Raw genomic sequence first — 19,301 nt, forward strand, 5'->3', positions numbered from 1 at the left:
CATCATCATCATCATCATCATCATCTTCTTCTTCTTCTTCTTCTTCTTCTTCTTCTTCTTCTTCTTCTTCTTCTCTGGCTCCATCCGCATAAAAAAAACCAGGACAAAAAGTTCTATCACTAGTTTATAGGACGTACTAGCCTATTTATCAATACATTATTTCTTTTCAACAAGTTATATAAAAAGTTGTAAAAAATCTAGTGTACTAGTTCACCACAAAAGCTAGTGCAAGGCTCTCCGGACTAGGGCCGGTTCCACGTTCTTTTTTATTTAATCAGTGAGGTAGTCTGTTTTTGCTCTATATGCTTTGGATCAAAGCTAAATTGTGTTCTAAAAGAGTACATTGTTCAAAAAAGTTGTCCTAAATTAGTGCGATAAAAGTTCTTTCTAAATTATAGCCTAACAATGCTTTTTTATCACAATCTAAATACTTACTCCCTTTCTCCCGAAATACTTACAAGGTATCAAGTAATATTAGGACAAGGAGTTTGGCTTGACTAACTTGCCCTTCTTATAGTAAGACATAATTTAAAAAGGCAAGCGTGCATGCTATTGGATTTGAGTATACCGATTACATGAGCTAGTTTAGGCAAGATGGTGCTTTTTAAAAACATGTAAGGATACATGCAAAAATGGATTTTAAAAGGCAGATCATATGCATGGAGATGTTGAGCAATATAGAATACATATAATTGGAAATAAATTTTGAAGCTACGATATTATATTCCGGGACGGAGCATATATAAAATCTCTTACTCCCTACGTCATGAAATATAAGTGATGTTAAGTTGTGCTAAGTCAAACTATAGTACTATATTAAATTTGACCAAATTTATAGAAAAACAATGATAGCTATCATATCAAATGAGCATTATTAGATATATATTATGAAATATATGTTTATAACTCAGCTCTTTGATACGGTAGATGTTAATATATATTATTATTTTTATACGTTTGGTTTGTTTAAGATCGTTTGACTTAAAATAAACTAGGATGCCTTATATCTCACGACGATATGAGTAACAAGCTTGACTGTTGGCACAACAGATTAGCTACGTTTAATGATAAAAAATTATGCAAATTAGAAAATCGACATGGTATGTATTTGTTATGAAAGTTTGACTAGATCCAGTATATAAAAAGAAAAATTACATCAAATAGAAAAGAGTTATACAGAGTACGTTCTAAAAGAATTAGCAAGTTATATACACGACATCAAATCTTGCATTTTGAATCTACAAACAGTCAAGATATTCATGGCCAAAACGAAGTGTGTGTAACTCACGGTGCTGTTTGGTTAGCAAGTGTAAATATAAACAGTAATGAAATGGAATCACGTTGCGAGGGTATAAATTAAGAGCTAACCAAACACCTATTTAGGTTTTTGGGTCGTGGTTGGTAGAGACTAGAGAGAAATGCTTTCCGCTTGCTCTCGCGTCAGCTGCCCCACGTCCACGTGAAAAGCCCACGTGAGGATGGACCACGCCAGGGCACGGCGAAATGGCTCTGAAGTCAGAACCCGGCTCGGCTCACAGAGCTTGGGACCCTGCCAGCGGCTCCAGTCGTGCGTGCAAGCACGAGCTGACGTGTGGACCCAGCCACTTTTGTCGGGCTCCACCAGCCACCGAGCTGCGAGGGAGACCAGCCGATGAGTCAGCCGCGGCCGTGCTCACATCACGACCACGAGTTGGGTGGGCCTTGCGCTTTGGTTGGTGGGGCGCACGGCACGGGGGCCGGTAGAACCGTGGGATCCTGGGCCCAGCGCAACTCTGTGCCTCCTCGTGTGGCTTCCCTTCCCGCCAGCCGTTCCTTATATCAAATGTTTATATAGATTATTTATAAAATTAGAAACATAATTAAAAGTAATTTGCGAGGTGAATTTTTTTTAAATCTAATTAATCCATGATTAAATACAAATTGCTAAATAAAATGAAAATGTTAAAGTACATGTTTAATTTTAACAACTCCAACTAATAAATACCTGCGTGCTTTCTCCCCCGACTGCATGAGGATTCTCCACGTGGCACGGGACCAATAGACTTCACTGTCATTTCCTGACCAGGGAGCGCCATGCATGCATGTCAGTTACGGAGATGCTCGGTGGAAACTCCGGTGAAAATGCCTCGGAGAAGAATCTGGCAAGACCGTAACACAAGGCCAAGGCACATGAACCGTGATTCCGTGAAGATGATGAGCCCATGTGTTACGACCGGGACCAGAAATGATTTCCATTTCCTGCGCTCTCTTAGCTCTGAATTTTTTTTTTGTCAATCTAAGAAATATATGACTTAAATATTTCCGAGAAAAAAGATATTGTACTATTTATTGTAGAGATTGGTGCCAGCGTGGTGGACCTTGATGGGAGTAACAGTGACAATATAGGTGCGTGATTCAAGGTCAGTAAGGCCTTGTTTAGTTCAAAAAAAAATTGCAACATTTTTCAGATTCTCCGTCACATCGAATCTTTAGACGCATGCATGGAGTATTAAATATAGACAAAAATAAAAACTAATTGCATAATTTGGTCGGAATTGATGAGACGAATCTTTTGAGCCTGGTTAACCCATAATTAGACAATATTTGTCAAATACAAACGAAAGTGCTATAGTATTGATTTAAAAAAATGGAACTAAACAAGGCCTAACGTTCCGATCCTCACGAGTTTTACGACTCTACCAAGCATGCCGTACATGGTGAGGATGTACCAAATTTGAGGTATTTTTGTCACAAGGGAGTGAGATTATACTAAACATATATATATGTCCGTAGTGTCATTATTTATAAATTTAATTAGATTTATAAAAAATAAACTTGTTTAGAATCATTTCATTCAAATTTAAGTCATATATATACCTATCCATTATCCATGTGATGCATGTGATCATATTTTTTTTCCAAATTATTTGTTCCACAAATTAGTGGTGCTATTAATTCGTTATTTTAGTAGTTGACGTGTCCATAGTTACTTTATGCATGAACCATAAGGATAGAGTCTACTCTGTCTCCTCGGCTTATAGTGATTTCTTCGCTGGTTCTACGAAGCTAATTGGTGCCGTCGAGATATGGCGCACGAAGGCCACGCCAAGGGTGAAGATGTTCTTCTGGTTAGCCCTGCATCAGAAACTTTGGACTGCGCACCGCTGCAAACGCCCCCGCCTTCAAGACGATGATATGTGCATGTTGTGTGATCAACATTCTGAGACTGTGTGATTGGGCTACTCGCCTTCACCCTTTCGTGCTCAGTTTGTGTACCTTTCTCTTACTCTCTTAATGAAAAACAGGTATAACCCGGCCGCGAAAAAAAACCACAACATAAGGAATTTGTTTATACTGTAAAAAAAACATAAGGAATTAGTTGCCTTCTGTTCATAAGGATGACCTCGGTACACGTTTGCGAGCGTCTGCTAAAAAAAGGATTAGATTTGCAAGGAAGTAAGCTTTACAGGTCGTCAGCTAATGTACACACTTACCCTTAGATTGTAATGCTACTTAATTGGCGCTGGTGTGGCCTTCGAACTGATGTCCAAGAAGAGCCGATGTCTAAAGGAATATATACAAGAATTGCAATGCTGCCAAGCTGAACGAAGTTTGCTTGCTACCACGGCACGGCAAAAACATACCTAGTGACACAGCAGACTTTAGTGTCATCTTCCTCCTCACCTAATCCTGCTTATTATCTAGTCTACTAGATTAGTATCAGACACTTTAGATGATATGCTTAAGAAATCCAAAACCTTAGCTTCGTTGTATCTTCCTATATATCCAGAAATCCATACACACGCGCACCCCGGTTGTCTTGTTTGTCTGGTCCATCACATTGACACGAGAGCGACCAGGTTCAACTAGCTTGCACGGTCAAGCTTAGCAATATGCAACAAGATGTAATCTACGTGTGACGTCAAACGTCAAGAAGATGGGATGCATGATCGCGTGCCTCGCTCGAAACAGCAAGAGATGATGAAAGACCAACAAACAAATCCGTGTGAATATACATCCTGATCCTGTCCATCACAAATCAGGTAGGATATACGATGCCGAGCGCCACGCGACCATACGTTTTCTGCCGACACGTACGGCTTCCCCTCGCCGCAGCTCCGCGAGCGGAATCACGCTTAAATTTCGTTTTGCTTTGGCCGTGTTTACTTCCTAGTCTGTTTTGCAAAACGAACAATATTATCTGTCACATCAAATCTTTCGACATATGTATAAAATATTAAATATAAATAAAAAATAACTAATTATACAGTTTATCTATAATTTATAAGATGAATTTTTTGAGCCTAATTAATCTATGAGTGAACAATATTTGTTACGTGAAAGTGCTACAATGTTGATTTCAGGGGCGGATCTCCACCTAGGGCCACTAGGGCCTTGGCCCTACTTGTGGACCAAAATTTCTTAATACTCATTTTTAATTTTTTGGATTATATTCATCACCATAGACTGCCTCGATCATCCTCTCTCATCTCTTGCTTGTGCCCGCTTTGTAGTGTGTTACTCCTTCCTGGTTCCCTCACGTTTTCAATCCCAGCTCATAGTGTACTCCAGGGCATCGTGGTTGGCTTTGTTGTTGTTTTCTAGCTAAACACGTCCTTCTTTACAGTTATTAGCAAAGACATAATTCTATCATTCCAACCAAACACAATAATAGTTATTCCATCCCTCTTCCACGCTCTCCAACCAAACGCACCCTAGATGGCCGAGCGCGAGTGGATTTAAGTTTGAAATTAAGATTTTTATCCACTTTCATGTTATGGATTTAAGTTTGAAATTAAGATTTTTATCTCGAACTATGTATTAATAAGCTATTTTTGTTATCTATCGGTATTAGACTTGGTACAACTGATATCTTGATTCAACGTAAACGGTGTGTGTGCTTTATTAGTGGCCCTAGACGTCAAAATTGACGAGCTCCGCCACTGGTTGATTTCTTTTAAAAAAAATGAAAGTAAACGAGGTCTTTGTTGAAGCCTCCGCCAGTGCGCCGTTGCCAGCACCACGGCACGCGGTAACTTGCCGGTAATTAAACTGCCGCGGGTTTACGGCGTCGTTACGCTCTAGTGTTGCTACTACCTGCAGATGACAATGCAAGTGCAGCAATCTGAAGGAGGCTGCCTGGAAAGCCGTTCGTCGTTTCCCCAGAGTAGACACACTTGATTTGATTTGAAGACCGAGCATGAGCTGAGCCGCTGATCATGCGCAGCACGAGCACGACTTTGGGCAGATGCGCCTCTGCGCTGTCTGTGTTGAAGTGAAGACGGGGCCGGGGGAGATGCATCTCTCTGCCTGCTCTGCTCTGCTCTGCTGCTCCTCCCCCTCTCCATTGGTGTGGCGTGGAATGGGAATATGCTAGGAGCCCGCTGCCGCTGGTGTGGTCCGGATCCCCGTTTCGTCACCTACCCACCAGTCACCACAGAGCAGCCCCCGCTCTGGAGTGCCAGTGCCAGCAGCTCCACGTTCCAGAATCCACAGCAGATCAAGCGAGAAAGCGACCGGCCTCACGACTCACGAGCTACAACAGCACAAGAGACAAGGTGCGAGTCCTGCTACAAGTTTATGGGCCCTTGCAAGTGGCGCGGGCCACACCGCTAGCCCGCTGGGCGGACCCCCCAGACGATCCCATCCCGCTAGCCCACATGATCCCGCCAGCATTTACTCATGCGGCGACCTTCGTTTGATTTGAATCCTGAAGAAAACCAAGTGCAACATGCTAGCCCATGAGGCTAGCAACCTGGGCCGGGAAACAGAATTGGGCCAAAACAAGCAACGCTTTCGCGCGCCGCGCACCGTGCGCACGGCGGAGAGGATAGGATAGCAGTAGCAGGGGCGGTGCGGTGCAGCTGTTAGTCCCACATCGCCTGCTGAGCCACGGAGAGGCACGAGGCGTTCTACAAAAAGAGGCGAGGGTGCTCAGCAGCGACGCATATCATCCTCAGCCTTTTTGGCTGTGGCCTTGTTTAGTTCCCCCAAAAATTTTAAGTCTCATACTCTTGTGGGCCATGTGTCCACTTTGGTATGATGAAAATTATTTTTTGTGGGGGAGGGCCCGTAACAGTAGCATCGCTACTGTGGGCTCTCAAGTGTCGCTTGGGCGTTGCACTACTGCCCAAGCCTGGCACACCCAACCAAAGCTAAACAAATTGTTTTTTTGCGGTGACTTAGTTGCAACTCCATTATCTTGATGATGCATTCATGTAAAAAGAAGACTTTGGAGCGCAAGAGTAAATGCTGGATTCCTGGTTACATAACATCAAATTTGAAAAATGACCATGCTCCGTAAAATGATAGCAGAGGGGAGTAGTCAGGTTTGTGCAAAAGGAACGGAACTAGTGGTCTGTGGTCATTGAACACTAACAGGTGGTCAGTTTCCTTCACTCAATTCAGTGCTAACAGATGGGACGCAGGTGATAATTTTCCAGAATATATACATCCCAGCCAAAAGTGATAGTCTTCCAGTACAATCTAATATGCAAAGTAACGTAGACACTGGATCAAAGATCAATTATTTTAATCATGCTGCAGCCATTTGCAGCTGGTGCAACAATTGTCGTGATGAGACGGAGAAAACTGAAAATCGATGAAACAATTGTCGCAAAACTTCAGTTTTTGCACCTGAGTCTGTTTCTATGCATATGGGACCAGCAGGCACTGAACTTACTTCTCCAGAACGGCCATATTAATATGTCCGGAAAAGGGGGGAAAATGGCCGCTGCACAAGCTTATTTCATCGGCCAAAGAAGGTAGGACCGTGACTCAATTTGGTTTGGTAACCTCATGAATTGCATTTGCTAAATACAGTACTTACTACTAGGGAACATTTCCTGTTGTTACACCAGCCATGCTGAAATTGGCACGGGACTGAAGTTAGAATTCATTCTTGGCAAGGTATGAAGAAACATACTTACTATCAATGAATAAACGTGATGCAAAAAAAAAAAAAAAAAATCAGGAAGTGCGATACCTTTATCCTCCCATTGGTATTCGTTTGTTAATAACGGTCATCTTGTTCAGGTGTCATCTCACTGTAGCAGAACATTTCGTACAGAACATTTCCAATCTGTACGAAGACACGCACCCTATATATATTATTCAGATACAAGACAAAACAAGTTGGATGGAGGGAGTATAGTGCAAGCCGAAACACTAGTGAAAAGGAAACATGATTTTCTTCGCGAATGCGACCTCCGGCCTTGGCACATGTTTCATTAATTAAGCGGGTGTTTAGTTCCCTTTTTTTTCAAAAATTTTTGGGTTTTGGTTCATTATTTTGTAAAATGAAACTAAACACTATGTAATTTTTTTAGTAAAAAGGTGGTTATTCTCCATTTTGGATTTTGACCTAATGAGAACAAAAAACCTAAAAAGAGTCTCAAAAGGCTCTCATGAAGACAATAAATTCTGTATTTTGGATGAAATAAATATGACCCTGAAAATTTTGGCATTTTGCATTTCATCACTTCAAAGTAGGTGACATTTTGCATTTTGGATTTTATAGGAAACTAAACACCCCCTAATTAATCAGAAGAAGCAAAGTTCAGTACAACACGCATATATTGACGATTAACTACGGATACAAATCAACAGACCTCATGAGTCATGAACCGATCGCGCATGCACCGGAGCGGTTGGTTTGCTTTTCAGTATTCTGTGCAATTTTAGAGGGTGTTTGGGACTGCTCCATAAACTCTGCTCTATAAACTCCACCATGGAGCAGCTTCAAAAAAAAACTGGAGTTTGTGGAGTAGTGCTCTCACAACTCCATTCTTTTTTCTCGAACTGAGTGCATAGAGCTGAAACCATTTGGCTAAAAAATGTAGAGCGAAGCTGAAAAACATAGAGCGGAGCTGTCCCAAACTTCAGCTTCTACAAAATTCTTTGTATTGCTTTGCTTTAAAAAAAAACAAAACTAGCAAACTTATCCGTACCTTGAAATGAGAGAAAAAACTATCACACGTTCATATGTCACGACAATGTAAATGGTGCATGTATATTTATGTTTTATCCTTTCATACAATTTCAAATCTATAACCATAATACAAGTTAATGTTGCCAATAATACGAGAATGTCATATTAAGACTGCACCCAGTTAAAATACAATCATTGTTGTTTTTTTTTCTTTCGTTGCAAAGCATAGAAGTATTTAGACAAAATTACTTTGTATTTTAACTAAGAGTAAAAAAGAGTAAAAAAAGACTAAGAGGCGTCAGCCATTTCGTCTTCGATCACTCAGGGATCAAAATGCCTGAACGAAGTACCACAATCAACCATGACAAACCAACTAAAAAAGTTCAGAGACCAACTGAGGGTCTCTCGCAACCTTCACCCCCAGCCAAATGACAACCAAAAGCGCAATCACCCAGATTACAGAGGTTTCAGCAAAAACCACGAGCAACGATCCATCATGTTTTATTTTTAGAGAAAAATAAATAGTTTATAAGTGTCTATTTTATTTTTATTTTGTTTTTGCAGTTTATTTATATAAGAAAAAAACACCACGTGACCGGAGAAACATGGAGAAATAAGCAGGCCCAAAAACCAAACAGAGCTGAACAACAATCTAGCCAGAAAACTGATGAGTTGGTTGAAAAAACATACCTTTATTTCTTTCCTTATTATTTTTCTTTTATCTTATCTTTTCTTTTCCAACCTTATATATCCGGGAACTCTTGGAAGCGCGGCGCTCCACAAATATCAGATCTCATTATTATCTCCCATCTATCTCCGCCGCTCCAGAACCAAAATGAAAAGAAAAAGGACACCGACACTATATACAGGTGATTAGACGCTGGACGAAAATTTTGTAGTGCTAGAAATTTTGGCTTTGCACAAATTATTAATAGAGTAGAAAGCAAAGTATAACAAAACCTTTTAAGAAAAACGAAAAACAACCATCCTCATAAAAGAGACACAACAACACAGGAAACACTGTGGAACCATTGTCGATGAAAGAAACCCGGGGGCTACCGTTGTCTCCTCGCCACAACAACGACCGTAGAAAGATGCCTTCAGCTGGCTATCGCCGCCGAAGCAGTCATGGTCGCCGGCAAGTGTGGGCAGGTGCCTTCGCACCGGTCTTCATTAACCGCTTCTACCCAAGCGCCATGGCCGCCACCCGCGGGTCGCCACCAACCACCACTACGGCAAGCTAGGATGAACAGTGCAGGCACAACGCCTTCAGCTTTGATTTGCTCCCCTTTCTTATCAAGTTATCACACACTCATGGGAATGCGGATTTGAGCTTATTTTATGGAGCTAGTTGACGTGCTCAATCCATGGTCTACCCTCCATCCACGCCAGAGCATAGCATACTATATATAATCTCCCTTTGTTCTAGGATTAATTAAGACAGCAACAAGGAGCTTTCTTGACCAACTGACATCTTCTTCTTCCCACTCCCAGTCTCATCCTCCCAAAATACAGGTCTAAACCACACAGCCGGAGGAGAAGCGCAGCGTAGCCGCAGCATGGCGTCGTCGGAGGCCCAGCCAACCAATAAGCCGCCGCACGTCGTGCTCATCCCCTACCCGGCGCAGGGCCACGTGAACCCGTTCCTGAAGCTAGCCAAGGCGCTGCACGCGCGCGGCTTCCACGTCACCTTGGTCCACACGGAGTACAACCACGGGCGCCTCCTCCGCGCGCGGGGCGCGGGGGCCTTCGACGCCGGCGACGAGGGCTTCCGGTTCGAGACCATCCCGGACGGCCTGCCGCCCTCCGACCTCGACGCCACGCAGGACATCTGGGCGCTCTGCGAGGCCACGCGCCGGACGGGCCCCGCCGCCGTCAGAGGGCTCGTCGAGCGGTTGAACCGCACGGATGGGGTCCCGCCTGTCAGCTGCGTCGTCGCCGACGGCGCCATGGGTTACGTGGTGCACGTCGCCAAGGAGATGGGCCTGCCGGCGTACCTCTTCTTCACGCCCAGCGGCTGCGGCTTCTTGGCCTACCTCAACTTTGATCAGCTCGTCAAGAGGGGCTACGTGCCTTTCAAAGGTAATCAGATTATATATATTGTACGTGCATCTCGTCAAATCTGCAGTTCTGACGACCATCAACTTTTAATTCGATACTAAATAGTAGATTACATTCTTCTGGATCATGACCATCAACTTCTAATTCAGTTTATGATGATTGATTGATCTAGCTTGTGGAACCATGACTAAGTTATGTGTGTTTTTCATGTACGTGAAGTATACTTGCTACGTAACAATTGTGTTCTTCTCTATTCGTTGAAAAAAAGAAGTTCTTCTTCGTGTGCACTTGATTTTTACTTACAAGGATTAAACACTTTATGACTTGAAAGATGAGATTTACTCCAGCAGCATCAAAAGCTAACGCGTCATGTATGTCCAAAAACCAAAATGGACTTTCAGTTTCGAATAAAATAAAAGCTGGAGAGCACCAACTTCCAAACGATCTTTTAAAAGAAAACTATGGTGGACCAATGCGCACCATCATACGTAATAGTCCACTTTCATTCATAATCTATCTAAGTATATATAGTATGAATAATGTATGCCATTGGCCATTGCCATCATCAAGTCCAACCCTTCGTCTCAAACCTAACACTATCTTCCACATAGAACAATATAAGAGGGAATTTAAAATAAAACATTGGTCCGGCCGAGCAAGTCACGGTGTCCCATTGGAACGGCCCAGTGAGAGATGGTTGACCAGACAAGGTCAGATCAGACTGATTGCAGATGGGCGTTGGTTACATTGTACTCCTACTATAAGATGTGAATGGCCGCTCTACGTTTTTTTTTGTTTTTGAAATTTATAGGACCTATTTATTTTAACGCCTACACTATATGTATTTCTAAATGCACAACACCACGTGCATCTTATGCACCACATTATTTAGTAACCAATTATATGGCTAGAATTTAGTTAGACAATTAACGTAGTTACAGCGTTGAATATTCCCATAGCAGTAATACATGTTTTTTTTTGCCAAACTTGAGATACTTTCACCCTGCAAGATTCTTGGAATATTTTATAATTGGGAATGGAGGGAGTAAGAGTTATAGATGAGTGTCAAACACCTTCAACCATCTATAATCTAATCTACATCTAGATTATAGAGACCCAAACATGACTCTCTTTTTTTCTAAAAAAAAATCTAGAATCCAGATTGCTATTCAAAATCCAGATTCTATAATCAGCTTTGGAAATCCATTTAATAATCTTTTATTAGCTTGTAGTTCTCATTTTGGCCTCCCTTTGGAATGCGTGATTTTTTTTCCCGTTCCTATGTTTTTTATGCAAAAAATAAAGTGAGTTCTGTAAAATTCCTACATTCCAAAGGGAGCCTTTTATTATAAAAGCATCATATGATAGTCCGGAGGGATGAAGATCCTCATCTATCTTTTTCCACTAATTATGAATATTGAATAATGAACGGTGCACACCAGCGTTTAAAGAGTTCATTTTGAGCTCTTATTTAAAGGATTAGTAAGGTGCTTGACTCTACTAGTAACTAGTAGCGCCGGATGGAAGTACTCCTTAATACTTTAATGAAGTAGGTACTAGCTTCTTTTCATAGATGAAATATTTTGAGGGCATTTTTGGCTTAATATTTTGTGTAATGACAGTGATTGCTATGCATGTTGAAGACTCTTTAATTTTAGTTTTAATTTTTTATATAAGGCTTTATTCGATGTAGTTGGATCTACGTCAATTCATATGTGTTGGAATAGATTAGAGTGGAATTTTAGCCTCAAAATATGTAGATTGAGGTGAATTCAATAAGATCCAAACAAGGCCTTAAGAACTAAGGTAGAGGCTTAATATATTGTGGTACAAATAAGCAGATATATATTATCCATTTCTGTATTGTTAATAACTCGCACATATATACACGCAGATGAGACGTGCTTCACCAACGGGTACCTGGACACCCCGGTGGACTGGATCGCCGGCATGCTGCCGAGCGCCCGCCTCCGCGACCTCCCGACGTTCATCCGCACCACGGACCCCGATGACACCATGCTGACCATCAACATCAAGCAGTGCGAGCTCGACTCCCCGGCCGCCGACGGCATCCTCCTCAACACCTTCGACGACCTGGAGCGCCGTGCCCTCGACGCCATCCGGGCCCGCCTCCCCAACACCTTCACCGTCGGCCCGCTCGGCCCGGAGGTCTCCCCGCCGTCGTACCTGCCCTCTCTAACCTCGAGCCTGTGGAGGGACGACGACCGGTGCGCGGCGTGGCTGGACGGACACGCCGGCGGCGAGGAGGGCTCCGTGGTGTACGTGAACTTCGGGAGCATCACGGTGGTGACGGGCGAGCAGATGGACGAGTTCGCGTGGGGGCTGGCCGCCGCGGGATGCCCGTTCCTGTGGGTGGTCCGGCCGGACACGGTGCGCGACGCCGGCGGGTGGGCGCTCCCGGAGGGGTTCGCGGAGGCGGTGGCCGGGCGCGGGCTCACGGTGGGGTGGTGCGACCAGGAGGCCGTGCTGGAGCACCGCGCCACGGGCGGGTTCCTCAGCCACTGCGGGTGGAACTCCACGCTGGAGAGCCTCCGCGCCGGGGTGCCGCTGCTGTGCTGGCCCTTCTTCTCGGAGCAGGTGACCAACTGCCGGTACGCGTGCGACGAGTGGGGGGTGGGACTGGAGATGCCGCGCGAGGCGGGGCGTCGCGAGGTGGAGGCCGCCGTCAGGGAGCTGATGGACGCCCAGGGAAGGGGCGCCGCGGCCAGGCGGAGGGCCGCCGAGTGGAAGGAGAAGGCCAGGGCGGCCGTCGCGCCGGGCGGGTCGTCGCGCGTCAACCTCGACAGGTTCATCCAAGAGATCGCGCGAGCCAAGTGCTAAATTTATTCAGGTCCGTCCGTGTGATAAATTGATGTAAAACAATACAATATTCCTCCGTCGTCTAAAAGAAAATTCATTATGGTTTGACTAAGTTTTTACAAAATGTATCAAAATTTATGGTTAGAAAATCATTGTGATTTTGACTACTTTTATACAAAATGGAATTATTTGTTATTATATTTAGTATAGATGATACTCTTCTCTATAGATTTGGTTATAACCATTGATTATAATAACTAAAATGAATAATCTATTTGTGATCCAAACACGCTGGATTGCAGGGTGGGTGGATGATTATAATCAAAACTTCATATTATAATAATCCTATAATCAGGTGAGACCTGCCTTTTGGAATTATACTCATTTCTTACTTTAACGAATATAATAATTGACCATAATAATCTATGGATCCAAACACCAAAATTAATAAAATATATAATCTCGATTATAATAATTATATACATAATTTTGATTAATAATCCGCTTGTAATTGAATAGGACTTAAGATGATTCAACTTAAGACAAAATCAATAAGAGCAAAATTGACGGTTGCAAATAGTGATTCCAAAGATTCATCAATTATCATATCATCTTCAGGAACAACGTCATAAAGATTTTTCCCAACCTGCTTAACAAGTTGTTGGCAACTTAAGCCCCATAGAACGAGAAGAATGAGCCGCTGAGGTGTGTGGACAAGAAAAAAAATAGATGAGACGTGTGACAACGAGCAAGAAGAATTTAGGGGGTGTTTAGTTCCTCACCCCTATCTGCCAAGCCACAAGTGCATGGCCACCACAACATTGTTGGCTACATTTCGTTGATGACTACATACTCCTAGGCAGCCACAAGCAATCTCTTTTTTTATTCTTGCCACATGTTGTGGCGACTAATTTCTCTACCATACTTGTGGCGCTGTCGTGAGGTGTGGCCAATCAAGGCCGGCATCCAAACATCCCCTTGCTCGCTCTAGGCTTTGTTTAGTTCGCAAAATATTTTACAAAATTTTTTAGATTCTTCATCATATCGAATCTTACGCCACATGCATGGAACACTAAATATAGATAAAAAAATAACTAATTACATAGTTTACCTGTAATTTGCGAGACGAATCTTTTGAGCCTAGTTAGTCCATGATCGGACAATATTTGTCAAATAAAAACGAAAGTGCGACTATTCCTATTTTGCAAAATTTTTTGGAACTAAACAAGGCCCTAATGGTTGCTAGATCCATCACTAATGACCAACCACTCTACAAATCATATTTTCTGTAGGCCTTCCCTAGGAGTGAGGCTCCTTCTTACCATCCTGCCATAAGATTCAACAAACGACTCGAATAAACATTGTGGCATGCACACATAAAACGGGGTTAAGTGGATGATCATATCTCAAACCTGCTGTGCTAATAAAATTTATATAATATAAATCAGAGGGCTTTATCACAAAAGGGGTGGTGGCGCAGTTGGCTAGCGCGTAGGTCTCATAGCTAAACGTGAGTGATCCTGAGGTCGAGAGTTCGAGCCTCTCTCACCCCAAATTTTTTTCTTTTTTTTTGTACTAGGCAAATGCCCGTGCGTTGCAACGGGGAAAATAATATAACATGATAATATAAATATAAACGTGTGTTATATCGTTATCTTAAAAATAACATTTCCAAAACGATGTTCGCAATATCACTGCTACATGAATCTTCATAAAAGATGAATAATTAGAGCATGAGTAGCAAAACTAACACAAAGATCAGGTATGGTTTGCCATGTCACGTGGGTGATACTCCTGGCCTTGCTTGGAGTTTGGACTCGCAGCTTGACACTGTGTTGATGCTGCGGTATATGCAGTCAAAATGAACCTTCAGAGCTGCGAAGATAGCAATTACATTCAGTTACAAGAAATGGCGATGGACACTAAAAGCGTGCAAAAGTGATAAGTTACCTGCAAAGTTGGAGCCCTTTTCAGCAACTGGCCCTTTCCGTTCGACAAGATCATATTACTTCACACCATTAGCTGCTCTCAAAATTTTATTAGAACAGATTACTGGGAGAACTCAAAACGGGATTGAATCAACAAACACACAGTGAATAGTGAGGATGGATATTGTGCTAACATTAAAAAGATCATAGGTTGTGCTAACAGCAAAAGGCCAAAATTCAATCATAAAAAAAGTTGCCAACCTTAGATGAAGAGACTAATAGCAACGCAGGGAAGCAGGCATGCAACGTACATGCAGTGATATAGTCCTCAGGCTAGTGGTACTACAACCTCCTAGTGGCAGGGCATACTTATTTACTAAATGACGAGCTAACCTGACATAACCAACTCTAAGGTAGCAGTACTGAATAAAATGCCACAAATACCAAAGGTCAGTTTGTTAAGTTTATACGGATTAGACTCATACGAAGCAAAGTTGCCAGGAGCCAAAACCATATTCCCTACATATTGCCAGGAAATTGCACTTTGCAATGAACCCAAAAAACTATCCACTAAAGGCCTAAACCAAACAAAAGCTGAATCATTGCTTACGTGATTTTCACTTCATGTCAAAGTTTACCAGGGGCAATGAAGCTTCAAAGATAAGTGCGTGAGTGATAGTTCAGATTACTAATGTTTGACCAAAGTGAATAGTAAAGTAAATGGAACTTCTATTAGATTGCCCCAAGCGCTAACTCACCATGCCTGATCAAGGCACCAAAAAACAAATGGTGAATATTTCTATACAGAACACAACATATGCCCAACCCATATGTAGAAAGAACAAAACAGAGTATCACATTCACAGATCTTTGTGGAGCTACCTATTGGGCATGACTGAATTTCTGAATAAGGGGTTATTTTGGACCAAGCAAACACAAGCAAAGCCAGTCTCCTACCTACAAATCAGTAAGAACATACAAAAATTAATTCACAATCCTTCACACATGATTTTCACCTGCTCAAGTTCTCACTGAACATAAAATTTGAACTACTACCTCACATATAATAGGGACTGCTAATACATGGAAAACTAATATTAAAAGTGAGTCGATGCACAATTTTATTCACATCTCAGTGACCTAGAAAAGATAATACCTTCTATTCTTGATTCCGTAGGAACAATTCTCTCACATCATAAATTGGTAATGAAAAGAGGATGATTCCTACAATAACTCGAACACATCTGTGTGTGTGGTAAATAACATCTAACAACCAACACATGAAGCAGGTCTACATAGCAATTTATTTGGATTTACAGTTTCAAATGTTATGCACATTACATCAGCATAGAATACATAGCACAAATAAAAGGAACTTTCCAATAAACTGCTTATACCCGACAATACGAGTGAGTTGTCCAAATCTGATACAAAGCACTGTTGCACAAGCATGCATGAACACATTGGAAACATATTCTATAGTCAAGGAAGAAACTTTAAAGCTGTTGAAGTTTAGTTGTTACTCTAGCATGTGAGCCAATTACCAGTACAAACTAAAGGCTCACAAAGGTTCTATACTTCTATTTCAGAACCTAGGTAGAACCCAAAACAGGTAGATCATACATTGGCTTTGGTTTCTACGTGTGCACCATGATCAAGGAGTAGATTTGTTGATCTGCAAGAACTGTTCTTCACTGCCATATGTTGAGTCTCTCCATACTGTCAAAAAATAAGATAATTGATATATATATATATATATATATATATATATATATATATATATATATATATATATATATATATATATATATATATATATATATATATATATATATATATATATATAAAGCTCGATGTCTGAAAGAAGTGTGGCAGAGTACTCAATTAGATGCAAAAGAAATGTGGCAACTTAAGTACCATGTTCTTCGCCTCCAGATCAACTGTTTCTGCATCTTGCTGGTTAAGCAAGAACTTGACTGCGATTTTGCTTCCACTTAGTGTGTTGTGCATCTTCTTATTCATATCATTTGATAAAAGGCTAAGATTTGATTTGTGTGCAAGAAGAGGGACACAAAGGACAATCTGCCAGGATGACCCATTTAGATTGGTGGTAGCTACATGAGCAGTCTAAGTCCATCAAAAGCCTTTTAATAAATCTGCACATTCTCAGTAGCATACAGGATTCCAAAAAAAATATATTGTGAAACCAACCTGCTTAGTGGACAGCACGGTGTCATCCTAAATCAGTGTTGTGGCCTGCTATAGCCTCCTCCTCGTGCTAGCTATTCCAGCTGATAAATTAAACAATTGACTTAATCATTGCAACCCGATCTGAATCTTCTGCTGCTAGCTATTCCAATAGACAGATTAAACAATTAACTTAATCATTGCAACCTGATCTGAATCTACGTGAGACAACTAACACCCAAGGAATTAACACCCAAGGAGAGCAGTGAGCCAATTTGGAGAGAAGAAGATTCAGTTTCACACATCAGGAAGAAAGAAGAGATGGCATACCTCGTTAGGAGAGAAAGGTCCATGAAGATGAGGCTCTGGATGCTCTCGCCTTCAATTGCCTCCTCCTCGAACTCCTCAAGCAGGTCCTTCGCTGCTGCACGCGGCAGCAGGAGGGGTCGGGTTTTTCTCGAAGAGGCAGTGCTCCTACTCCACACCCCAGAACCGACGAGATTCATCGCTGGTGAGCAGCCGCAGAGCCACTCGTGGCGAAATCCAGCAGAAGCGGTGGCGGTGGCGCCGCACCTCACCCCGACTGTCCTCCACCTCGCGGCCTCCCATCTTACCCCTATCGCGCACCTCGCGGCGGCGCTCCTGCCCACGACACAGGATTGGCCCGTGGCAGACACTGGGACGACTGGCTCGACCGCAGCGCGACCACCGACACCGGAACGAAGGACCGCGCCGGTGATAGCAGAGCTAGTCGAGCAGGCGGACGTTGACGCCGATGGTGAAGTGCGTCCAGTGGCGAGCGGGTGGTGGGGACCTGCGATGGAAGGACGTGCTGGGGGAGCTGCTGGGGGGCTGCGTGGAACCGCAGAAGAAGGGAGCTGCGGCGGTTGGTCGTAGCTGGGCGAGATGGGCGAGAGAAAGGGGGCAGCGGGGAGGCAGGCCGATCAGTAGGGTATGACGATACCATTTGCCTCTTTTTAGTTGTAGAGATATAATATTGTCGGGCCAACGGACAATGAACTGCGTCGGCCCATGAAAAAAGACTACTCCTGTACGCGAGGGAGGATGCGTTGTGGTTACTAGATTTTAGACTACAGGACGGCCGTATGCTTCCATGCATCAATAATCCAGAGTTTCTGCGACACGTTACTCAACGATTTGCCATAGTCATGCCATGGTCATGAGGTGATGCAAGAGACACCCATGCGAGAACGGCAACAACACAGGGATTTCACTCGGATTTGAGCCACTCTGGTCTGCTCTGTTTCCCGTTACATCGTGCTTTATGGATCCAAAGCTTTTTACCTGTATGTCATTATGAAAGATTGACCAAACCAGCAGGCCACTAAAAAGTTGTTTCGCACCGCTGTGACCAACTTCATCTTCGACTATACCCGTGTGTCATTCCGTCTCAGTTCCGTTTGTTTTGTGACGTTCAAAAGATCAGACACGTGGGTCCCATGTAGAAAAATGTCCTTCTTACCCCTGAGTCCATAACCCCCACGCGGAGGCCGTGCTCGTGCTGCTTTCCGCGGGCGCTGTTCCTCCGAGGCGAGGGAGTCGACGACATTCAGGTGAGTACGTTACTTTTCTTTTTTTTTTCTTATCCTTTCTTTATTTAACTTTTCTTTTCTTTTCTTTTTTGTATCTATTTTTTTTCTTTTCGTGTTTCATGTCGCGGGATCGGCTTTCTTTTGTTTTCCATTTTTGTTATTGTTCTCATTTCTTTATTTTCCTCTTCGTTTATATTTTTATTTTTATTTACATTTATTTTTTGTTTTAAATGATTATTATTATTATATTAATTTCCATTTTATGTTTCTTTTATTTATTTTTTTCTTTTCTTTTCTTTCCGTTTTAACATTTTATTTCTAATCTTGATTTTTTAATTTTATTCTTTTTTTGTTTCGTGTGATTTTTCATTATGCTAATGATTTTTATTTTTATTTTTTATTTTTTCTCTTTCTTTTTTTCGTGCATTATTCATTTTTTTATTTTATGGTCTTGTTTAGTTCACCCTGAAAACCAAAAAAAAAATCAAGATTCTCTGTCACATCGAATCTTGCGGCACATGCATGAAGCATTAAATATAGATGAAAATAAAAACTAATCATACAGTTTAACAGCTAAAACTTTTTTAGTTTAGGTAACATCAGATCTGTGACCTTTTGTTTTGCTGGTTTGGCGTAGCAATACGAAAAAAACAAACAAAAAAATTCATGATTAGACAGCAGGTGCCGGCGTGCCGCTGCTTTCCCATGCATCGGACGGGATGTCTTGCCAATTTCAGTGCCAGAGATCAGGGCTTTGTTTAGTTCCCAACAAATTTTGTAAAATTTTTCAGATTCTTCATCACATCAAATTTTTAGACATATACATAGAATATTAAATATAGA

At 42.2% G+C, this 19,301-nt stretch overlaps 1 protein-coding gene, 1 long non-coding RNA gene and 1 other non-coding gene across 6 annotated transcripts; 2 read left to right on the forward strand and 1 right to left on the reverse strand.

Moving 5' to 3' along the window:
• LOC8061559 (UDP-glycosyltransferase 85A2) lies at window positions 8,940–12,999 on the forward strand. Its single transcript, XM_002460997.2, has 2 exons — window positions 8,940–9,991; window positions 11,865–12,999. Exons 1-2 carry the CDS (start codon window positions 9,469–9,471, stop codon window positions 12,809–12,811), a joined length of 1,470 nt encoding a protein of 489 aa, XP_002461042.1. The 5' UTR covers window positions 8,940–9,468; the 3' UTR covers window positions 12,812–12,999.
• TRNAM-CAU lies at window positions 14,256–14,343 on the forward strand. The gene is given in 2 exon segments: window positions 14,256–14,293; window positions 14,308–14,343. It is a non-coding gene; the product is annotated as a tRNA-Met (tRNA).
• LOC110433004 lies at window positions 14,395–18,668 on the reverse strand. 4 transcript variants are annotated; one of them, XR_002450360.1, is made up of 5 exons: window positions 17,236–18,668; window positions 16,930–17,009; window positions 16,636–16,800; window positions 14,741–16,437; window positions 14,395–14,665 (listed from the first exon to the last, which is right to left on the reverse strand). It is a non-coding gene; the product is annotated as an uncharacterized LOC110433004 (long non-coding RNA). The 4 variants fall into 4 exon arrangements; XR_002450358.1 differs by having other exon boundaries at window positions 16,636–16,832; XR_002450359.1 differs by having other exon boundaries at window positions 16,636–16,845.

The sequence above is a fragment of the Sorghum bicolor genome, chromosome 2 (assembly GCF_000003195.3).
Source record: "Sorghum bicolor cultivar BTx623 chromosome 2, Sorghum_bicolor_NCBIv3, whole genome shotgun sequence".
NCBI lineage: Eukaryota > Viridiplantae > Streptophyta > Magnoliopsida > Poales > Poaceae > Sorghum > Sorghum bicolor.

Coding starts and splice junctions, on each gene's coding strand:
- LOC8061559 (XM_002460997.2), top strand. CDS start 9,469: ATGGCGTCGTCGGAGGCCCAGCCAACCAATAAGCCGCCGCACGTCGTG. Junction 9,992..11,864: donor GGGCTACGTGCCTTTCAAAG/GTAATCAGATTA, acceptor ATATACACGCAG/ATGAGACGTGCTTCACCAAC.